The sequence below is a fragment of the Bos grunniens genome, chromosome 13 (genome assembly GCF_055505025.1).
Source record: "Bos grunniens cultivar Pamir isolate PY7600 chromosome 13, Bosgru_T2T1.0, whole genome shotgun sequence".
Classification (NCBI taxonomy): domain Eukaryota; kingdom Metazoa; phylum Chordata; class Mammalia; order Artiodactyla; family Bovidae; genus Bos; species Bos grunniens.
The window spans coordinates 9,840,709-9,863,426 of record NC_141177.1 but is presented as its reverse complement, the minus strand read 5'-3'; the positions used below and the strand labels follow the sequence as shown (position 1 = coordinate 9,863,426).

The window sequence follows — 22,718 nt, the reverse complement described above, 5'->3', positions numbered from 1 at the left end:
TTCTTGATTTCTTCCCCTCTCCCCGCAAAACAGGGAATCTGGATTTTTATGTGAAACATCCTCACTTCCATAGTTGGCAAGGAATCCAAGGATTTCTGTGTTTGTTTTTTAAACACGGGGCCGCCTAAACAAATCTCCGAGGTAGGCAGGCTATGGCCGCAGGCCACGGTGTGCACGTTCTGACTTTCTTCCCTCCTTTCTGGGCCCTTTCTTGGCTTCTTATGTATCTCTGCCTTCCGGTGTCTGGCAGCAATTATCTCAGGATCCACTGAGATCAAGGGAAAGGATGACGTCTGATGAGCTTTGAAATGATGAAGGCAGGCAATCTAGAAAGTACCAGGTTTTATTATCTTTTTATCAAAAAAATCAGTAACAGACAACAATGTGAGGTGCTCACTCCCAACATGGCCAGAGGAAAAGGGACATGGGGGGAGGAAGAGGACCCAGCCAGCTGGGACCCTGGGGTCACAGAAGGGGAGGGAAGCAAGGGTAACTCCCCCCAGTACCCCCATGGGGTCAGGAGATGTGGTCTGGCCAGCCTGAGCCACTAGGCCTCTCCTCTCTGCATAGGATAAGCCCCAGAGCCAGGCCCTGATCAGCCCTCCCAGTCCCCCTTTGTCTAGAGGGACAAAGGTCATCCTAACCAGGCTGAGCCTGTGACTTATTAAACCAGTTTAGTTCTCAAGCTGTGCAGGCAACAGATGCCAGTGGGCTCTACTGGTCTGTCTAGTACACCAGCCACCGGCCCCACGTGGCCGCTGAGCACTTGAAATGTGGATTAGTATAATTGAGGAATGAACTTTAACTTCCTGTCATTTTAATTGATTTCAGAGTGGCCGGCACTTGCCATGTTAGATAGCACAGCTCTCCGATCTTCTCTTAAATTTGGAGATCGCAAATGAAGGTACCCCAGCTGGGCTCAAAGCAGAAGCTAGAGAGAAGGTTTCTAGCCCAGTCGGGAGAAGGCACCAAGAAACAGGACCAGAAAAAGGCAAAAATCCACTCAGCCCCACAAACATTCACTCACTCAACCACCCAGCCAACTTCACACAGGAATACATCACACTATTTGCTGAAAAAATATATTTATCTATTTTTCTAGAACCAAGGAAGAATAATAATATATTACATGAAACAGACACAAATATCCCACCATCCCCTACGTTATAGTTTGGGATCTGCTAAAAAAAAAACAAACAAAAAAACCCCCTATATTTCAGCAAAAGCTTCTTAGAGGAAGCAGCTTCAGAAAGGGCCAAGGTCATGAGCGGGGAAGTAGGAAGAATTAAAAAAACAAAAGCATGGGGGAAAAAAAAAAGAAAAAAGGCAAAAGAGGGAAAGAAAGGCCCTGTCTGAAGCTATAAATAGTAGTAAAAAAAATTAATAAAAATTATATCTCCAACTCTTGTCTCATTTTCGAGTAACAAAACAAAAACACCATTAAATACAAACTTAGCAGGTACTGTGGAAAGGTGCAGGAGGGCAGAGAAAGCCTTGGTTTCTGTGTACTCTTGCCCAAAGAGAGAGGCTCTGTACAAAGGAATGAACCATTAAAAAAAAAATACCCCACTAAAAATAGACTTAAGAATATTCTACAAGTCTGATTCAGGATGAACTTTCAGCTCCTCTCCCCAAATAAAAAAGGATGACTTCCAAAAGTCACTTGGAAGAGCCTAGAATGGCCCAAGGTGTACCACAGACTCCCGTAGTGTGGCTGCAGATGCCTCTGATGGACACATCTCAAGGTGCAGACAGATGGTTCTGGTTCCTTCTCCCAGCTCCTGGCCAGGGGCCAGGCTGTGGAAGCGGGGCAGGGGGGAAGGCTGGCAGGTGGGGGGCTGACCTCCAGCAGGACTCGTACAATGGCTTAGAAAGACTCTGGATCAGACCTGTTCATACAGGCTCTAAGCTGGGCCTAGATTCTAAATGGGAAGATGAAGAAACAGATCCAACCCCAGACTTGCCTTGAGAAAGGCCAAGTTTAACCCTGTTTTTCTGCTGGGACAGTGGAGGCCCAGAGAATCAAGAGGCAAGCAGGAACAGTAGAAGGTGATGTCTCTTCTGACACTGAAACTGTAATCAGAGCGGGAGATGCTGATAGATCAGGACTGGGTTGCCCTCCCCCTCCCCGAACATCCACCCTTCAAAATCCTTCAGCGTCCCTTCCCCCTAAAGTCCAAGTAGGTGCTCCGGGGGAAGCTTCAGGCGTAGAACTCATTGGTGGGGGCTTTTTTGTAGATGGGTTTCTTGCCCAGGTCGTAGCTGCCCTCATCCTTCTTCTTCATGCGGTACACCAGCAGCAGCACGAGGAAGACGGCGAACAGGATGCCCACGACACCGCCCACGACCAGAGCTGGAGAGGAGAGAGGGGGCAGCGAGGTGAGGGCTGGCGGCCCGTCAGGACCTCGGGGCGCACGGGCCGCTTCTGCTCGGTTGGTTCTCTGGCCCCCGGACACCCTCACCATCACGCCCAGGGGCATACTCTGCTGATGCCTTACTGAATTTGATCCTCACCATCTCATTCATGAGAAGGGAGTCACTCTAAAGGACTAAAAAAACCACAGAACCAGAGTGACAAAGGCATCCTTCCAACCCACATTGCTGGAGTCCAAAGCCAGGTTCTTTCCCAACACGAGGCCAACTCCCCAGCAACAGCTCAGCCCTGAGCCAGGAAGCAGAAAAATCGCAGGCTGTGGAAATCCCCCTTAGACCTACTTACCCCACAGTCCTTAGCACAGGGAGCTCTCTAGTTGACCTTGCGTGCACACATCCCTATGCAGACCTACACTTATACCCGATCGGGTGTACACACTCTGTACCCATGCAGGTATATGCTACTATACACAGTTACAACATGTGTGTGTGTCCACACTCCTATGTTATAAAGAATTACACATGTGGTTTGGGACTTTCTGGTGGTCCTGTGGTTAAGACTCCGTGCTTCCAATGCAAGGGGTACAGGTTTGATCCCTGGTCAGAGAACTAAGATCCCACATGCCAGCTGGTGTGGCAAAAAAAAAAACCAAATTATATACGTGATATATGTCTGCACATATGAAGCTCAGTGCTTAAGGCTTACATTCTATTCCTGTCTCTGCCACTTACTGGCAATGGAATCTAAATAATCAAGTTTCTTCATTTCTCTCATTGTAAAATGGAAACAATAGTACCTTTCTTATAGGTTTGTCCCTAGGTTGAAATAAATCAATCCCCTTAAGAGAGCTCAGAATAATGCATAGCATATACTCAATATTCATTAATTGTGACTTTTTGTGGTTTGTATCTGTGTCCCTGCCACCCTGAATTGTTCTGGCACAACAGTGGGTGTTTAATAAATTATTCCATTGGGCTCACAGAGGAGCAATGGCCAAGAGCAGACGCGAGTTTCTCACATCGGGTAAACGTATATTCTCTGTATGACCCCAGGCACCTTGGAGGGCTCACTCCTGTTTGTTGAGGGGGCTGGGATGTCTCCTAGAATCCTTCCTGTGACAGATTGAGTTCCCTAATTCGGTCTTAGTCTAAGAAGATTAATTTTCCGCCCCTGCACACACTCCAAATCTATGCACAGAATGGGGACGCAGTGGCAGGGGAGCCAAGGAAGGTTCTCTCTTGGCTAAAACGACGAAAAAGCAGCAACACAGTGCCCCCAAGAAATACCAGAGAAAAGACACGGACCATCAGGTATCAACCCCCTTCCCATTTCTTATCGCCTCTCCCTCTGATATCTATTCTGTTAGACCGTTGGTCTGTGCTGGGAGTCCCCAGAAGATCAAGGCCCAAGGACAGTCTCAGAAGTGACTGTGGTCCTGGGTTCCAATGCCAGGTTCACCACTTGTCTGGTCTTGTGCCTTTGGATAAGAGATAAGACTTCTTGGAGCCTCATTTTCCTTATTTGTAAGAGTATAGATAACCATACGTGTCAGATTGGGGTGTTGTGGAGACTCAATGAGGGGGCGTGTGAGTCATATGGCACATGGCAAGCACTTGATAAACTCCCAGGGTCCAGGGTGGTTTTTTTTTGGGCTGTGCTGTGCAGCTTATAGGATCTTAGATCTCCCACCAAGGATAGCACCCATGCCCCCTACAGGGGAAATGCTGAGTCTTAACCGCTGGACCACCAGGGAATTCCACATTCCTGGCGCCCCCAGGTACTGTTTAAAAGCTACCGGAATTGAGGATCTCACCCCAGCTATCTCAACAATATAACTTTTTACATGGAGATCTTGCACAAGTGTCATTCTCCATTGGAAGTATTAAGAGATGACTGGTTCTCACTTGTTATGTGACCTAAAGCAAGTGGCTTGCTTTCTCTAGGCCTGAGTCTCCCATGTTTTAAGAAACAGTTACTTGGACTAGATCAGTGGTTTTTACATTTTTCTTTAAAAGCAGTAGAACCACTGTTTGGTGAAAGCAAAACCTTATGCTAATCTCACATCCACCAACTAAAAGTGAAACTCTGTGGGTGAAGAAAGATGGGCCGGGTTTTACCTCGAAAAGACTTCTACCAAATAGTTTGAAATTTATAAGACTAAAAAATCTCCAAGGGCCCTCTAGTTTCCCCACCCCACTCACATCACACAGAAAGTTCAAAGAACACTGACTCAGGGACCTGGAAGCCAGAGTCAGGGCTGAGCTGGGCCTACTGGGGGTTATACCCTGCAAGATGCAGGCAAGATCCTTTATCTGTCCCGGAGGGAGGCAGGACACAGGGCTCTTTCCTTGCACTTCCAGCCTCCTCAGAGCTGCTGGCCCAGCTGGTTGCCAGGAGACAGGAGTAAGCCAGCCTGGACCCATGGTGCCCTCCTCACTAGGCTGGTTCATCCAGACTGGCCCTTGGCCTGTAAAAACCTGGCTAGAGAGGGAGTCCCCTCTGAGAAAGTCCCCAACCCAGTTTTGGAGACCCCCAAAGCTGCTGGGGAAGAAGAGAAAGAGCCAGTTACCACCCCAGCCAAAGGCCCCATAGTCAGGCTAGACAGAGCCATCCTTGAAGTCTCACCCTGGGACACGTCTTTCTCCACATAGAACATTAGTCAGGAAGCCTGTGGCTCCCACTTGAGGCCAAATGTACTCTCTCTAAGTGTTAGTTTCTTAATCTGGCACAGGAAGTTTCCCTGCGGGCCACCTACTACTTGCTATGCTATGCTATGCCATATACTATACTATACGATATACTATGGGGCTTCCCTGATAGCTCAGTTGTTAAAGAATCCGCCTGCAATTCAGGAGACCCCAGTTTGATTCTGGGTCGAGCAGATCCACTGAAGAAGGCATAGGCTACCCACTCCAGTATTCTTGGGCTTCCTTTGTGGCTCAACTGGTAAAGAATCCGCTTGCAATGCAGAAGACCCGGATTCGATCCCTGGGTGAGGAAGGTCCCCTGGAGAAAGGAATGGCTACCCACTCCAGTATTCTGGCCTGAGAAATCCCATGAACAGAGGAGACTGGCTGGTTACGGTCCATGGGGTTGCAAAGGGTTGGATGCGACTGAAGGGCTAACACACACACCATCTACCACTGGGAACAGTGCAAACAAACATGTTACAGTCCGCCAAGTTATTTTAGATTCTATTTTTCACAAAGTTATTACACCAACCCAAGGAGGTAGCATGGTGGCCGTTTGCTGACATGAAAACTGAGGCTGGAAAGCGTCTCAGCCAAGGTCACCAGGCTGCCAGGTGACAGTAGGGGGAGGGGAAGCCAGCCCAACTCAAAGGAGCCTCTGGGCTTCAAGGGGAAGTTTTCACGGGAAGTTTAACTTTTAATAATTAACATCCCAGGTGCCAAACCCAGGCTGGGAAAGTGCTTTGTAAATAGAAAAGGATTTACAGCAAGTGAACGACGCAACATCTATTATTTTTTTAGCCTCTGATATGCAGTTCTTGCTCTCGGTCTGCCAGGCTACACACATAGTCAGAGCCACTTCTAAGAGGAAGGGTCATCCTTCAAGGCCCCAGGACACCTAGTGGCTGCAAGGAAGGGGTACCAAATCGCCTAACAGGCTAGAGCAGAGGTTCCCAACCCCTGGGCTGTTACTGGTCAGTGGCCTACTAGGAACCCAGCTGCAGAGCAGGAGGCGAGCAGCAGATGAGCAAGCGAAGTTTCATCTGCTCCCATCACTCACATTACCATCTGAACCATCTCACACCCCTACCCCATCCCGTCTGTGGAGAAACCATCTTCCATGAAACTGGTCCCTGGTGCCAAAAAGGTCGGGGACCACTGGGCCAGAGGCATCCTTGCCTGCAGCACTATCCCTGCCCAAGCCCTCTCCCCTTCCGAGGTATCTTGCGGGAAGCCCGGGACTTTACCTGCCAGCACCTCTGTCCTCTCAAAGATGTTGCTGCCCTGGGCTGTGCTAGACATGGACACCTTGTTGGACACATCTTCGTCCCCATCAAAAGGGGACGACCTCTTGGGGATAACTTCATTCTCTTCTAGTTCCTTGGGTTCGGTGGGAACTCCGCTCCCTGTCTTCTCAGGGATGTGGTTATCTATCGGGACCTGGATGGTGGAAAGGAGAAGAGACCAACACTCAGTGTGGTTTGTGGGGAGGAGGATCCAAGGCAGGGGCTAGGGACATTCAGCCAGGCGGGGAATGGTTCTGCCTCTTGCCGGCCAAACCACATGGTCCCAGAGCAGACGTGAGCAACCACCCCTCAACAATCACGCTGTCAAATCCTTACCCTCAACTTTTCTTATGTGTGTTAGTTGCTCAGTTGTGTCCGACTGTTTGCGACTCCATGGACTGCAGCCCACCAGGCTCTTCTGTCCATGGAATTCTCCAGGCAAGAACACTGGAGTGGGTTGCCATTCCCTTCTCCAGGGGATCTTCCCAACCCAGGGATTGAACCTAGGTTTCCTGCATTGCAGGCAGATGCTTTACAATCTGAATCACCAGGGAAGCCCAACGTTTCCAGTAAATCTATCCCCAGTGGGGAATGAATAATGTGACCAAGGGCACAGGGAAGCAGGTGTTCTAGAGTAATATCCTGGAGGGTGGTTTGGCAAAACTGTAGAAACAGTTTGCCCTTCAACGCAGCAGTTTGCCTCTGGGACTCTGTCCTAAGGAGCTAATCAGAGATTTGTGTAAAAGATGCTTGTTAGACTGTTGTTATAGGATGTCAAAAAAATCATAAACCACTTTCCCATAGGTAAGGGCAACTGGGTGAACTCTGATTATGAAGGTTATAAAAATGAATAGGAAAAACAGTGAGTTACATGGGGAAATACTCATGATCACTGTAAGTGAAAAATGCAGTACATAGAACGGTATGTGTAACTTGATATTAATGTTGGGAAATACCTAGAAATGCACACAAAAATGAGGCTGGAAGGGCTTCCTTGGGGGTCCAGTGGTTAAGATTCCGAGCTCCCAAGGCAGGGGGCCCCGAGTGTGATCCCTGGTCAGGGAGCTAGATCCTACCTACTGCAACTAAAGATCCCGCGTGATCCCAAGTGCCACAACCGGGATCCAGCACAGTCAGATAAATAAATGAAATAACAATTAAAAAAGCAAAAGAGAGTGGAAACACATGCAAGTGTTTATCACTTAGTGATTATCCCTACAGAGAAAAAGGTCTACCTGTGACCCTTAGCTGTGCCTGTCCCAAGAGTTCAGGGCCACAGATAAAAGCCTTTTTACAGAATGAGGTCAGACTCGAATTTATTCTGCTTGTCTCAACACGTGCTGAGAAAAGGAGAGGCCAAAGTGAGGAGCTACTTACCAAGGGGTGCATTACTTCTGGGAAGATCCGGATGTCCTCTGAGTCATCTGTAAGGTCAGAAAGGCTGTGTGAATGTAAAGTCAGTCACCCCCAGGTTGATGACCCCTACAGCCATGGCTGGTGGGAGTTCTAATTCACAATTGGCCCTCAAGTGCTCAACAGGTAACAAGCATATGTCCGGCATATGTCCGGCAAGTTATCATTCCCACCCCAGCCTCAGTCATCTCCTCTGTAAAATGGAGCTCCTGAGACCTGCCTCCCTGGTTCTTTCATGTGAATGTTGAGCCGGTCACTGGGCAGGTGCTCTGTCAGCTCTAAACCCTTGCTCATTATAGATCCCAGAACCAAGAACATCACCCAGGAGGGGTTAGAAATGTAGAATTTCAGGGGCCACTAAATCAAAATCTGGATTTTAACAAGATTCCCAGGAGATTCATTTGAGAAGACTCTAGATTGCAACAGTAAATGTTAGAAATTCCAATATGAATGTATTTACTGAGAACGCGTTAAGTGCCCAGGGCTTTTAACTCAGTCTAATCACCACCACACGTACAGTCGCTTCTATTCCCACATTACAGATTAGGACACGGAGGCTCAGAGGTCCCAGAGCGGCAGTCTGAACTCAGGATTATGTGGCTCCAGAACTCAAACTTCAGATAGTTACACCACCCCACACAGAGGAGGGAGGCTTTTCAGCAGCTGGCTAGCCTGGCAGCCAGGGCCAGGAAGTGACCAAGAAAGACGTGGGCCCCTGGGCCTGCCCCAGAAGGCCCCTTCACGATTCCCAGTCCCAACCTTGCAGAAGCAGGGGTTGGTTCTCGGTTCCCACCCACAGCTCTCCCCACCCCGCCCCCAGGCTCCTGAGAGCTCCCTTTACTTTTCAAAGGAAGGAAAACAGGCCACAGTTCAGTTCTCTTCCCAACGCCCACTCCCACCCAATCCTGTCCAAAGGCGGACAGGTTTGGGCTGGTTTTCCACTACAAATGGACTCGGAGCAACAATCAGCTTGCCTGGAAAGGGTCTCAGGGGTGGGTTGATCCGGTGACTTTTGTTTCCCCCACCTTTTTTTAACGGGGAGGGACACAATAGGAAAATTCAAACCCCAAAGTGGGGTCACCCTTGTAAAAGACAAGTTCTCTGCAGCCTTGAGCCCCAGGCCGGCCCCCTACTTCCTCTGTACCTAGATCTCCAGAGCCAGACAGCTCAAAGTCATCGGATTCCTGCCCGGGCCCCCCGATGTCCTCGTCATCTGGTAAGTCTCCGGAAAAGTATCGGCTTTCTAGGAGGTCTTGAGGGTCGATGACCTCAGTTTCTCGGATCTAGGATGAAAACAGGAGACACATCAACCGGTAGCTCCCCCGCCAATGCTCTTTAGCAGCCCCCGAACTCTGCAAGGCAGTGAAGCGAGTGTTTAGAAAGGGAGCTGGGGTGCTGGAAGGGGTCAGGCTAGTGCCAAACTTGCTGTGTGACCTTAGACAAAACCCTTTCCCATTCTGGGCTAATAAAAATAATGAAGGTAGCATCATCAGAATATAAATATGCTAGGTACCCTATACTGAGCACTTGCTATAGGCCAGGACCTGCTCTTAATAACTCTAAAGAGGACGTGCTCTTAATAACTCTAAAGACCAGTCTTCACCTCTGTTTTACAACCGAGGAAACTGGGCCCTGAAGACATTAAGTCATTTTCTTTGGGTGACTCGTGGGAGCAGACGGAGTGAAGACTGACTTCAGAGCCAGCGTTCCCAGTCCACGCTCCGGGGTGCTCTGATGCTGTCACTGATGATTCACCCACGGCAGGGAGAGGGCTGCTGGCTCTGGTTTTGCCCTGACCCGGACATCTTTCCCAGCTGAGTCAGACCAGGCTGGGACAGGCAGGGCTGGCTCACTCACGTCCCAGGACAGCCTCGGGTCAGGGCGCTGCCCGGAACCCGGTGAGTCACGTGTACGTGAGCACACTCGTGTCTTCAGCCTTCCAGACATCTCCCACGGAGCCATGCTGCAGCCGTGTGGTGTGGAGCCCGGTCCCTGCTCTCATGAACTATCCACTCCAGCACTCCTAAGTACCCCTCTGCTGCCACGTATGGGGGCCCCAGCCGTCCCCAGCTAGAATCTCAGGTCCACCGCCGCTGAGAAGCTTTCACAAGGAAAGTATGAAAGATCCAGGAAGGCAGAGCTGGCCCCAGGACCTGCAGAACATCAGCCACCAAGCTCCTAGAGAGTCAAAAATACTTGGGATTCACACCACCCTCCCAGCTAGCTTCTGGGCTGAGGCTCTGTCTGCCCACAAGAACAGCAGCCCCAGGGCAAAGTTCATTCTTTCACTAATGAACTCAAACATTCAAGTGCCTACCATTTCCCAGAAAAGTCAGGGTGGCAAATTAGGTCAATACAAACCCTCTGCCCCAAACATTCTTCTTCCCCCCAACCCCCTAATTGCAGGAGGTGTGGAGGGGGGCGGGGTCTGCTCAGAACCACGGAACACCAGCTGGAGGCCAGGGAGGTCCTGCCCTCCCATTTCACAGAAAGGGAAAGAATCTAAGCCCTCCTACAGCGACTTGCCTAAGGTCACACGGTGAGTCAGCTACACACTCAGAGAAAAGAGGCCAGGCTCTGTTTCTGACTGCCCCACGCTGTCCTCCACCCAGCGGAGACCTACCAGTGACACAGAGCCAGCCTGGAAAGGAACATCCGTCCCTAAGACAAGGTTACCCTCTGTGGGAGAGGCCCAGGCTTCCGGGGAGAGGTGGGTGGAAGCAGACTTTTGGGTCTCCTTCCACTCTTGTCTGTCTGTCTGTGTGGGGCAGCTGGATTCCCGGGAGGGAGGTCAGGCTGGGAGGGAGATTTCTCCCCTCCCACCACGGAAGGGAGAATCTCCGCTGAACGCCTGGTACACATGGGGGTGGGGAGCGAGAAAGGGTTAAGCCCTGGTGAGGGATGACTTCATGACTCGGGAATCAGGAGCTGGGGAGCTGCTGGCGCTGGAATTCCAGCCCCCACACAGCCCCGTGCCTGTGGCTTTAGTTTGGCAGCTCCAGAAAATGGCTCCTCTGTGGTTGCGCAAGCTGCCTGCACCTAGGGCGGGGTCCCTGGGCTCCCATCCGCACCTCCTGCTGCAAATTCCCCCAGGGGAGGCGGGAGGGGTGGGGGGCAGAATCGGAAACATCAGGATCTAGGCAGCTTACCAAACTAAGCACTTAGCTTGAAGCAGGTCCTCCTCATAGCTCTTATTTGCTGAAACACTGGGCAGGGAGAGGGTTGAAGGGATGCTCAGAAAATTGAAGTCGCTCGCTCAAGATCACCCAGGCAGAAAGTGGCCACTCTGGACCAGAACCCAGGCATAGGTCACCCGAGCTTTTAGCCACATATATATCAACACACCCATAAACACACGGGCACACGGAGTGTCCGCCTACCTCCGCCAGGACGGAGCCTTGTCAGGTGGAGGTCAAACTCAGCCCAGGAGGGAAAGAAGGTAGTTTGGCCACTTGCATATGGAGCCTAGAGACCAGTCAGAGCTCCAAGTACTCAAGACGGGGGCTGGGGTCCTGACACTGGGCTGTTTTAGGCTGGGCCCTTCCCCTACCTCCGCATCCCCAAGAGCCACGGCTGTTTATTTATGGATCCTGCGTTTCTCTTAGTGGGTGAAAGTACTGAGGGTGAAAACCACCCCTGGGATTAGCACGTTGATTGGCTGTGATTGGTAGTGGCTATCTCTGTTTTACATCAGGAAATAAAGACCAAGTCAGAACAAAACTCGGACTGAAATCTAGATCGATTCCCAGTTCAGCCACCTTGACGGTCACCGGGTCATCCCTAACTCTTCATTATTTTAAATCTATTTTTTAATCGGGGGAAAATTACTTCACAATGTTGTGCTGGTTTCTGCCATCCAACAATGCGAATCAGCCATAATTATACATATACCTCCTCCCTCTGAGTCTCCCTCCCCTCCCCAATTACAACGCTTCATTTTTATACCAGGTTCCTGGAGAGCATAAATGACTTTACTTAAGGTCATGCCAAGAATGGTTCAGATCCCGTCAGATCTCATCACACAAGGATTAGATCCCATCGGGTACCCATCCTGGCTCTGAAAGCACAGGGCTTGGGACCTCCCTGGTGGTCCAGTGCTTCCATTGCAGGGGGCAGTGGTTTGATCCTTGGTCAGGAAGAAAGATCCTGCATGCCTCGCGGCTTGCGAATAAATAAAATCAATCCTTCTCCAACTCCAGAAGTGGTCCTACTCTGCCCAAGACGCCTGACAAGAGAGAAATTCCCTAGAGTGCAGGAGCCCTAAGACTACGCCAGCAAGGTGAAACCATGCTCCCTGGGATTGTGGGCAAGCGTCCCTTTACATGTGTGTGGGTGGAGGCTATGTACCAACAGCCCTCCCTTCCCCCACCCTCTTTTCAGACTAGGCCCATTCAGTCTGGGGTGACTTTGAAGAACCAGGCCACCCAGCAGCCAGGCCCCACCCTGACCAGAGAGGGACCCCACCCTGCTCTTGGCTCACCCCATCATTACCTGGGGAGCGGGTATCCACACGTGTGTGCACGCACAGGCACCCTCTCTGGGCCCTCAGGTCTCTCTGTATCTTTGTCTTACTCGTGCACACACAACAGCAATCAAGAACTGAATAAGCAGACCCTGGCGGGCACCTGGACGCTTCCTTAGACTCTCCATAGAAAAGAGGAAGGGTAGGATTTCCCCGGTGGTCCAGTGGCTAAGACTCCGCGCTCCCAATGCAGGGGGCTCAGGTTCAACCCCTGGTCAGGGAACTTTATGTCACAACTCAGAGCTGGCATGCCACAACTAAAGATCCTGCAGGACACAGCAAAGATTGAAGATCCCACATGCCACAACTAAGAGCAGATGCAGCCAAATAAACAAAAAAAGGGTAGGTGTATTTTGTGCTATTGAGACTAACGCCTACCAACAGAAGGTAGCTGAGGCCCTAGCCCAACCATCTCATTTTATTACCCAGCAAACAGATGAAAAGATAAGCACCCTCGCCAAGGTCACTGAAGCAGAACTGGACTTAGAACCTAGGTCTCTTAAAAACAACAACATTAAAAGAACCTAGGTCTCTGGGCTCCTAGGCTAGACTTGTCTTCCTTTCCCACTTCTAGGTCTTCTCTAGAAGTCCTACTCATAGACACACAACAGAAATCAACATCTGAACAAGCAGGCCCTGGTGGGCAACTGGGGTTGGGGCTGGATGCTTTCCTGTAGAGGTTTCAGGGCATGGCAAACCACTCCAGTATTCTTGCCTGGAGAATCCCATGGACAGAGGAGCCTGGTGGGCTATAGTCCATGGGGTTGCAGAGTCTGACACAACTGAAGTGACTGATCACGCGTGCAGAGGTCTCAACAAATCCACGGGCAGCTGCGGCCACTCCAGTTGTAACCCCCATCCAGTCCTGAGGTGATGGGCATGAAGCTAGGAAAGTCACCAACCCTATTGCAAAGTCTTACAGCTTCAGTCACCCAGGAGAAGCACAGGGGCTGGGGTCCTCGACACGCTGGGCACCACGCTTGGTTTCCTCCATCAGAGCTCATTTGATTGGCACAACAGCCTGGTGAGGTGCTCTACGTGTGGCCGGAAAGTGACTTTCCCTTGAGTCACTTGTGTGAAGTCACTCAGCTAGAAAGCAACAGACCTGGGATTCAAACTGAGATCTTTCTCGAGACTGAGTCTTCGCCAGAGCCAGACTTCTCACTGCCACCCACGCTACCCCTCTCCACCTCATCGCCACCATCCACAGCACCAGCTGCCAGGCCAGGGCTCCAGGGCACCCCTTCCCTTGGCCAGGGAGTCAACAGAGGTAAAAGTGATATTGCTCAAACAAAAGAAGAGAAACTTTGGCTGGGGCATTGGGGAGAAGTTCAGGGTCAGAGCTTGCTTAACTGTGAACTGGTGGGAGGCAAAGAGAGGGGAGTCTCCCCTGCCTGTCTCTTCCCCAGAGGAGGAAGTAACCCCCAGGGGTCAGGGACATGCTTCTTCTGGGGCAGGGGGTGAGATGAGAAGGACAACTGGGCAAGTTAAATTCTGGAAGAAGTAGGAATGCTGAGGACCCTGGGCCCTAACTGCTGAACGCAGCAGAGGGGTCCTGGCAGGAGATCTCCAGAAGGGGCCACTGATAAGGCACGATGGTCCTCCCCCACCGTCCTTCAGAAAGGTTTGATGTCCCCCGGAATGAGCAAAACCTGGCTGCCTCAATCTGGACTCAGCATCCTGGCAGAAATGGAAAGATCTACCACCAGCCTGGGGACCTGTAAAAGCAGCTCCAATAGCAAACCACAGCCCTGCTGCTCCCTCACGATACGAGCCTGGGCGTTTATTTCACATCTTGAAGCCTCAGTTTCCTCTTTTTGTCAGCAAGGCTAGTAAGTACCACCTTGCAGGAGGATGAGATGAAGTGAAATGCATTAGGGGTATGCAAGGGACACGGCACATGGCCTGGTACACAGCAGGTGCTCAAGGAGTAGCAGCTATTATTAACCCCCATCTGCGTTCCTTCCAGCTCAGGGGATTAGTGCTCAAAGGGTCAGAGACTTGAGAAAAGTCATACAAGTAGTTGCATTGCTGGAAAGAGGGTGCTGCGTGGACGGGGAGGTGCTTTGCAAACTGTGAAGGGTCATGCCCTATAAAACGTATTTCTTGTGCTTCTGAGACCAGAGACTTAATCAACAGCCAATCAGGCCCCTTGAGAATGTGGAAGAGAGAAAGGTCCAGAGATGAGCAGAGATCTGTGCAAGCTCCCACAGCTTGGAGCACCTGTTCTAAGCAGAGAGGCAGAGGAGAAACCACTGTACTTTTCCAAAAGAGAAAATGGCAGTGACCAGAGACACTTGAAACTCAACTGAGCCCCTGAGTCCCCAGAGTATTTCCTGACCTGCCTTGAGGATGAACAAAGTATCTGGGAGACCAGAAGATACCACCCACCACCAATACAGGATCTGGTGTACTGGTCCAGGAAGGGTTAAAGCCAGGTCTGGGGATGGGAGTCGGGGTGGGGCGGGGTTCAAATGTCCGCCCTGCCCACTCCAAGGTTGGGTTACTCCAAACACAATCGCTCAGGAGAGAAGCCAGGCCTGGCACTGCCAGTGGCTTTTTCACCAATCCCCCCTCCCCCAACCCAGGGCAGCCCATTCCCAGAGCCAGGGCTCCAGGACGGAGGGACACCAGCTGCTGGTGGGAAGGGTTAGGGTCAGGGAAACTTCTAGAGCCTTTGGACATCTCCCTGCCAGAGGCTGATGCCGTGGCATCCTTGTCACTAACAGCCTGATGATCTTGGGAGATTCCTTCTCGGGGCCTCGGTTTCCCCACCTATACAAGACGGTTCTCAAACAGACAAGCCTTCCTCTGTCTGCAGGCCTGGTAACCAAGCTGGGCACTGTTCCGATTACCGGTGGAGACGGCCGGGGAGGGGGCTGGCTCCCTCAGGGGCCTAAGAGACAGAGGTGCATTGAAGCCGGGCTTGTAATCTAGCAGCGGATCCCAGGTCCCCGCTGGATCTGAGGCGGCCCGTAAACAAGCCTCCCGTGTTCTCTAGAGCCAAGCCGATATCTCCTGTCTCGGCCAATTAGGTCCGCCCTGGGTGCTGGCTTCCTGCCCCTTCCCAGCCTCCCCACCGCCTCTCAGGGAAGCCACTGCTCCCGATCGGGTCAGCCTGTCCCACAGACATCTCCTGGCCAGGCTTCCCCAGGGCCAGGAGTGTCCCAGCCGTTGGTCACCCCTGCCCCCACGCCCCGAGGTGGACTAGTACAGCCAGTCCCCACAGGCCAGGCTCCACCGAGTCACTCTTTCCACACATACCAGCCGATCCCTGCCTCCCCTTTCCATTACCCCAGGTGTCACCTGACTAGCAGCCCCTGCCACTGTGCCAGACAAAACTGGGGCAGCCGAGCTCTGGGCCCGAAGGAGGGGGAGGGGAGGCGCAGAGTAAGGCAGCGGGGAGGGGGCGCTGACTGCCAGGGCCTGACCCGGGGCGGGCCCACGGAAGGCTGAAGCTGGAAAGAGCTGATCAGATCGCAGAGTGATCTTCTGGGGACGCCTGGAGCCCTACGAGAGGCAGGAAAAGTTCTGAACCCTAAGAACCACAACCACTGGTTCTTATTTTTCAACCTGCACCCAGACACTGCCTCCTCAAGCCACCCAGGTTAAGAACTCTTGTCTAGCCGCTAATAATAAACTAAACTTAAGCCAGACCTTTACTCAGAAGTTTGCCAAACGCCCGTGATGGCCCGGGAGTGACACACGTGTTTGCTAAAGGACGCTGGGGCTCACACCGGCCCAGTGACTTATTAACTAACTTGTGTGTCCCGGACTGAGCCGCAGAGCTGGGTTTCTCTGACTGTGAAACGTACCCATTTTCCAGTCATCTCGCCTCCCAGGGACAGGGCCCGGAGGGGATGTGCCCAAAGGTCACCCATGAGTTAATAACAAACCCGACCAAGAAGTCAGGTTTATTGAACTCAGGGTTAAATTAGGCTCCAACTGTTGACACATGCCTTCCCCAAACTCCCTAGGCATCAGGAGGTGAAAACATCTGAAAACTGGCTTTCCAGAACACTGTATCTTTTCTATCCACCATCGCACCCCCTCCCCCGCCAAACACTGGGTTTTTTTTTTTTGCAATTCCCTTGGTCTCCGGACTGGAAACAACTCCAGCCCTCCTCTTACAGGACAATGCTCAGCCAGGACCGAGCACGTCCCAAGAGGTTCCCAGCCCCCTGTCCCTTCTCCCTCCTGGCTGAAAATTGCTCAATAGGGGGGTTCCCACTGATCCCTGCAGGAGGGGTGGGGCAGTCAGGAACTGGTTCTTGTTTAAATATCAACCCATCCAGTAATTAGCAAAGGGCCCACTTCTAAGACAAACAAATAGGAGATTTGGGTTCCATCAGCCAGCCCCACCCTAGACTCCTCCCCACCCACCTTGCAGCTGTTGGGAGGAGGGGAGAGAGCTTTCCAAGGGGCCTCTGGGGGTGGGATCCTCAAAAGGAAAGGACCATCTGGCATCAGGGCGGCCTGGGCAAAGCTGGGAACCGTGGCTAAGAACGCCTCCCGTTTACCAGGCCAGATTCTAAGAGCTTCAGTTGCAGCCTTGTTATCTCCAACAAGGCTCTCTACAATCCCGTTCTTACAGACCAGAGAGCTGAGGTCCCAAGCCATGGAGCTAGTAAGAGGGGGCCTTCACAGCTCTGGAGTCAGGTCTACTTAACTCCAAATCAGTGTTCCAAAGCCCTCCGGCCAACAGCCAATCCCAAGAAGAGGGCGTCAGAGAATTCTGGGGTCAGGTCAAGTCTGGACTATACTATGCTCCATAAACTCAGACCAATTGCAACCTCAGTTTTGCTTTAAGGCTAGGGGCAGAGCACTACACTCTCTGCAGAGGTCTCTCTCTCTATATATATTGTTTTAAGTAACTTTTTAAAAATTGAAGTATAGTTGATTTACAATGTATTAATTTCTGCTGTACAGAAAAGTGATTCAGTTAAACATATATATATATTTTAATATTCTTTTCCATTATGATTTATCACAGGATGTTGAATATAGTTCCCTGTGCTATACAGGAGGCTTTTATTGGTTATCCATTCTATGTATCATAGTTTGCACCTGCTAACCCCAAATTCCCAATCCATCCCTTCCCCCGCTCCCTCTTCCCACCTTGGCAACCACAAGTCTTGCAGAGGACAATTTGGAGAACTGGCTGAACTCTACCCTGTCAGAGTCCACAGCTGGGCAAGGGCCTGTGAGGGTCCGGGGCCTAGGGCTCGTATTTTCTGTGTGTCTCTTCAAGGCCCTGGACACTGGCTTGACTATCCTTAACAGCCCCTAAAGGGGGTGCCAATTCCAACATCCCCAGGAGGCTGAAAGGAAATGGGGGTGACTCAGGCAGGCCAGCTACGGCTCTCCTCCAGTGACTCACAGAGCCCTGTCCAGCCCCTTCCCCCAATTTTAAGTAGTCACTTGAAAATCACACCCACCAGTCTGGGAGGCCTCGGAGAGCTAGCAGCCAACTCCTCCCTAGAAGGAACTGGGGCGCGAAGCCCAGCCTGGCTCCCCCAGTCCCTCATTCAGGCCGGGTCAGCACTCCTAGTCCTTGGAAAAGCCTTCTGTTTCCAGGAGCTGGCGATGGCAGGAGCTGAATGTCTCCACCACCCACCTCCCCAATGTCGCTTCTCCTGTAGGCTCTTTACCAAGGAGGCTGAGAAAGCGCTCCCTGTTCCCCACTAGAAAGGACCTACAAGAGGGTTTTGGAGGCTTCTAGACTTGGGGACACTGAGACCCAGAGGGCATGGGTGCTTAAGGTCAACTAGCGATTCAGAAGGAGGGACCCAAGGCATCTGCCTTCAAAGCCAGCCAACTGCCTCATGTGCAATGTTCTCTGAGGACCTGCAAATCAGACAGCCTGTGTGACCTGTCAGACCTGGTTCAGACCTTGGCAGGCCCCTCCATTCCTCTGAGCATCACTTTCCTGTAAAAGTGAAGCTAGTAATACCTACAATACCTACCTCACAGTATCACGGGAAGCATCTGTATCAGTAATAAACAACCTCAGTGCGCCTTTTAGCGTGAAGTTACAAGAACACATTTATTTGTTCATTCATACAGACATTTCTGGGCCAAGTATTTCACTGAAAATCCACAGAGCAGAGTTCCTGTGTGCATGGGTGGAAGGGGGGTAGGGGATGAGGGCTCAGAATTTGATGGAAGATGTTAATGCTCCTTGTGAATCATAAGCCTCTTCAAGGGAGTGAATGCCTTAGATGTCTTTATGGTTCCCACTGCCCTTTCAAAGAATAGGTACTTAATTATTAATAGACTATCCAAGCTGGAAAGGGCTGTCTATTCAGTTCAAATTCCATTTTACAGATGGGGGATGTCAACCCAGAGAGAGAAAGAGACCCAATCTCACACCCTCCAAAGTAAAGCTCAAATATTTTCCTATCACAGCTCTCTGAGCTTCTAAGAATTCCAAAGGGCTCTCTTTGGCCACTTAAGGGTCCTAGGCCCCCCTGGGCTTCCGTTCCTAACCCTACTTCTGTGCAATCAAGGAGAAACCTTTCAAGAAGACCAGAAAGGTCTCTTAGCTGAAGTACACGGGGTGGTGGGGGACACTTCCAGAAGTGACTGGGCCAGGTGCCATGTCTATGCCCCTGGGCAGCAACACCGCTGGAGGGGGCAGGTGGTGGGGGTCCCGTGGCAGCTCCCAAAACAAGGCTGTCTTTAATTGGCCAAGGAGGGAGTGGTAGGAAGGTAGATCAGGGGAATGCTTCCAGCTGGACAGGAAGAACTGGTTTAGGCCCGCAAGCCCCGCCAAACACAGAAGAGGCTGTGGCTCAGGCTGGGTTCCCTTCCCAAAACCTGTGGCACCGAGGGGGACATGGTGGGTGGCAGGGGGCAGACCCAAAATTTGCAAAGTGGTCCCAACAGCACTATTGGAGGGGGACGACAGGACAGATTCTCACCGCCTGGGAGCTCTCTGCTACCCAAAGATGGTACCACGTTACCACTTGTAAAGTGGGCATGATATAATCCCCACATGCTAGGCCTTTCATGAGACTAAAACACACCAGGACTTGGTCTACGGAGAGCACTCCATAAATGACAGCTGTTAGCAGCCCCACCCTTCTCCCTGGCCCTCAGTTTTCTCTGCAAAAAAAGGAAAGGGCTGACCACCAGATCATCTCTGTGGTCTAATCCAACCGTGACTAGGTCTGATTTTTCCATCTACAGCCCTGGGAGGAAAGGCACTGAGAGGGGAGATAAAAGGGGAAGCCCTGTGACCCAGTTCGAGGTGGAAGACCTTGTAACATTAGCCAAGAAGGGAGTGCTGAGGTCAGGGTGGGAGAGACGGACACCTCTCTCAGGAAGCAGCTGCCCAGGGCTCACTTCTCCTGCAGCTCAGGGGTCACCACCTGCCCTCCCCCAAACCACATCCTTCTGACGGCCCCCAGGGCACAGCTGCCTGCCTCTCTCGCCACCCCCGCCCCCCACCTGCAGGCTCGGCAACCCCTGAGCCAAGACTGACATGTGACTGCCCATGCAGTGACCTTTCAACCTCCAGGGTCTTTTCCCTTTTCCCCAGTCCACACAGGCCGGTGGGACGCGCCACGCTGTTTCTTTGGAAACCTCCATCACTGTGACACCAACACATCCTTCAGGGCCTAGGTTAGAGCGCTGCATTGGGGAGCAGCAGGCTTGGGTTCGAGTCCTGATTCAGCCATTCATCTTTTGACAAGCTTGTGCCTCTTAGTTTGGTGAGGTCATCACCTTACTTGGGGCCTCGGTTTCCTTCTCCCTCGAATTCTCGGTGGCTGGCCGGCCCCAAATCTTTATCTACTCTTTATCTACTCTAAACTAGTTTTGAGGATGGCACACAACTGCAGCCACTCAGAGTGGCATCAGACTACACATCAGGATAGGAGCAAAAGATTAAAAAAGGGATGTGGAGGCCTGGCTGCCTCATTTGCATCTGACTCAGCCCCTTATCAGCTGTGTGACCTTGGGCAGGTTGGTTAACCTCTCTAGCCTCAGGACGAGTTTAAAACAGTAAACACAAGGGCTGAACTAAACTAGTTGATAGAGCCATTACAACAGCTATCAGAAAGCTATTAGAACAGTTCCATAAGCACTGAAGGCTTGCTGTCATCACTCAGGGCTGCAACTGTTATCTGGGGGCTGGCGAGGAAGGGGGTCCTGGGGAGGGGAGGGGGAGTATAGCTCAGGGTCTCAAATGAAGCCTGCCAGGCAGAAAGGACTTATTCTAAGTCATCCCAGAGAAATGGGAGCCCGACTGAGAACTGATATTAAGATTAAATGCCACTTGCTCTTCCCAAAACAGAGGTTTAAGGGTACCAAAGAGACCAGGCTTGTTGGGAGGCAGGGTCAGACAGCCTCTCTCAGAAATTTCTGTGGCCCAGTTTCCCAGAGGAGATGGCCTCCCTCCTTCCCAACTGACCGTTGGGATGAATGGAGCTTCTGGTGGGCCCAGGGCTTTGGACACTATGACAGGGACCTGTTAAGTGGGGAGACCAGTAAAGAACCAGTAAGGAGGTTATTCAAGGCTAACAGAGACCTTCTCTTCCCCCAGTCCCCCTTCACCCCACCCAAAGGTGAGTGCTTTGGGTTTTCCCAGCAGTCAGATCAGTGGAAATAAACGCTCTTCTGGCAGAAAGCAGAGGCTCAACTCTGGCGAAGTTCTGAGCCTACACAGTCCCTCCAGTCTGCCCCGGAAAGATCAGAGTCCCAACTTTGTGCTGACCCTATAGAAGCACTGCTCACCTCCCATCCCAGTCCCCCAGACGCTTTGGGACTCAGAAGAGGGCAGGGCCTTGCCCAAAGTCATAGGCCACTGGCAGGGCTGAGGCCAAACCCGAGGTCAGGGCTCAGTCCTCTATCCCTGTGCGTGAAACAAGGCCCCTCAGAATCCTGCACCCCTCCCCCTTCCGAGTACACGCAGCCCCCCTTCATGTCGAGGCCATCTCGGATTCTGGAGGGCGCGGAGGGGATCAGGGCGCGAGCCTGCCCTGGGATCACCGGGGAAGGGGCGAGACGGTGAGGGGAGGCGAGGTGACACCAGCTTAGTCACGTCCGAGCCTGGAGCCCGCGGCGGGGCTGAGGCCAGGGGGGAGGCGAGAAGCGCAACAGGCTGGGGGCGCACCGTGCGCGGAGGGGTCACCCCACTCCTCGCCCCGGAGCCTCCCTGGGACCCCAGGGCAAAGTTTCCAACAAAGTTTCCCTGGTCTAGTTGGGGACGGCACACTCCCCCGATTGCCCGCCCCTGGACCCCTCCGTAGGATCCCAGAACAAAGACGATACCGGTCCGCCACCCCGCCCCCCGACCCCCACTCGGGGATCTTCAAACACCTACCGACTCGGCGGCGGCGGCGGGGACGCCCACGAGGAGCAGCAGCAGCGCGAGCAGGCGGGCGGGGGCCATCGTACCACGGTCCGCAGAGGGCGCGCAGGCGGGTGGCCAGGGCTGGCGCGCGTCCCTTCTTATAGGCGGTGATCGGCCCCGCCCCCGGCCCCGCCCCGGCCCGCCCCCGCTGCCCGCACCCCGCCCGGAATTCCCCTGCGAAAGCTGAGCCTCCGGGGTGCTGCTCCTACCCGCCCCGTTGGAAACCCGAGGGACCCGTCCCGTGGGCGCGGGCCGCTCAGTCCATCCAGTCTCTGGCCTCCAGCAGCCCCGATCCCCGATCCCCTGCTAAGCAGGTGACCCGAGAAAGCTGTGCATAAACCCATTTTATAGTTGGGGAAACTGAGGCCCATAGACCGGAAGGACTTGCCCAGAGCCGTGAATTTAGATCAGCGCCCTTCCAGATGGGTACATTCCCCTCCGAAAATGGGCAACAGTCGCCGGCTGTTTTCAGACTGGAGTCAGCAGGCACTTTTCTGTAAAGAGCTAAATGTTTTAGGCCTGGATGGTCTCTGTCACAATTACTCAAACTCTAGCTTTGCAGCACAAAGACAACCTTAAATACTTAAAGGAAAGAGAGTGGCTGTATCCTGATTAAACTGGACTCTGAAATTTGAATTTCATATAATTTTCACGTGTCATGAGATAGGATTCTTTTGATTTTTTTTCCTTTCCTTTAAATATGTAAAAGCATTCTTAAAAAAAAAAAATAAAGGTTCATTTTTATTTACTTATTTGCACACGCTGGGTTTTGGTTGCAGCTCACAGGATCTTTAGTTCTGGCAAGCAAACTCTTGCCTGCACCATGTGGAATCTAGTTCTCTGACCAGGGATGGAACCCAGGCCCCCTGCATTGGGAGTTCAGAGTCTTAGTGGCTGGACCATCAGGCAGGTCCCTGTAAAAGCATTCTTAGTGGCTGAGCATAAACAAGCTAGGGGTGGGCTTGTTGGTCTTAGGGTGGCTGACCTCTGTTTTAAGGGATTTGTTTTCTTGATATTGAACTTCCTAAAAAGTTTGATCTCTTTGAGAGCTGTTTGGCAAGTTCATCTTTTTAAA

The 22,718-nt window shown here is 52.0% G+C and overlaps 1 protein-coding gene across 1 annotated transcript; it reads right to left on the bottom strand.

Moving 5' to 3' along the window:
• Positions 1-327: 327 nt before the first annotated feature.
• Positions 328-21,716, bottom strand: SDC4 (syndecan 4). The gene is made up of 5 exons (XM_086331639.1): positions 21,614-21,716; positions 8,908-9,046; positions 7,728-7,774; positions 6,312-6,504; positions 328-2,353 (listed from the first exon to the last, which is right to left on the bottom strand). The coding sequence occupies exons 1-5, from the start codon at positions 21,680-21,682 to the stop codon at positions 2,202-2,204; spliced, it is 600 nt and encodes a 199-aa protein (XP_086187765.1). The 5' UTR covers positions 21,683-21,716; the 3' UTR covers positions 328-2,201.
• Between the last annotated feature and the right edge of the window lie 1,002 nt (positions 21,717-22,718).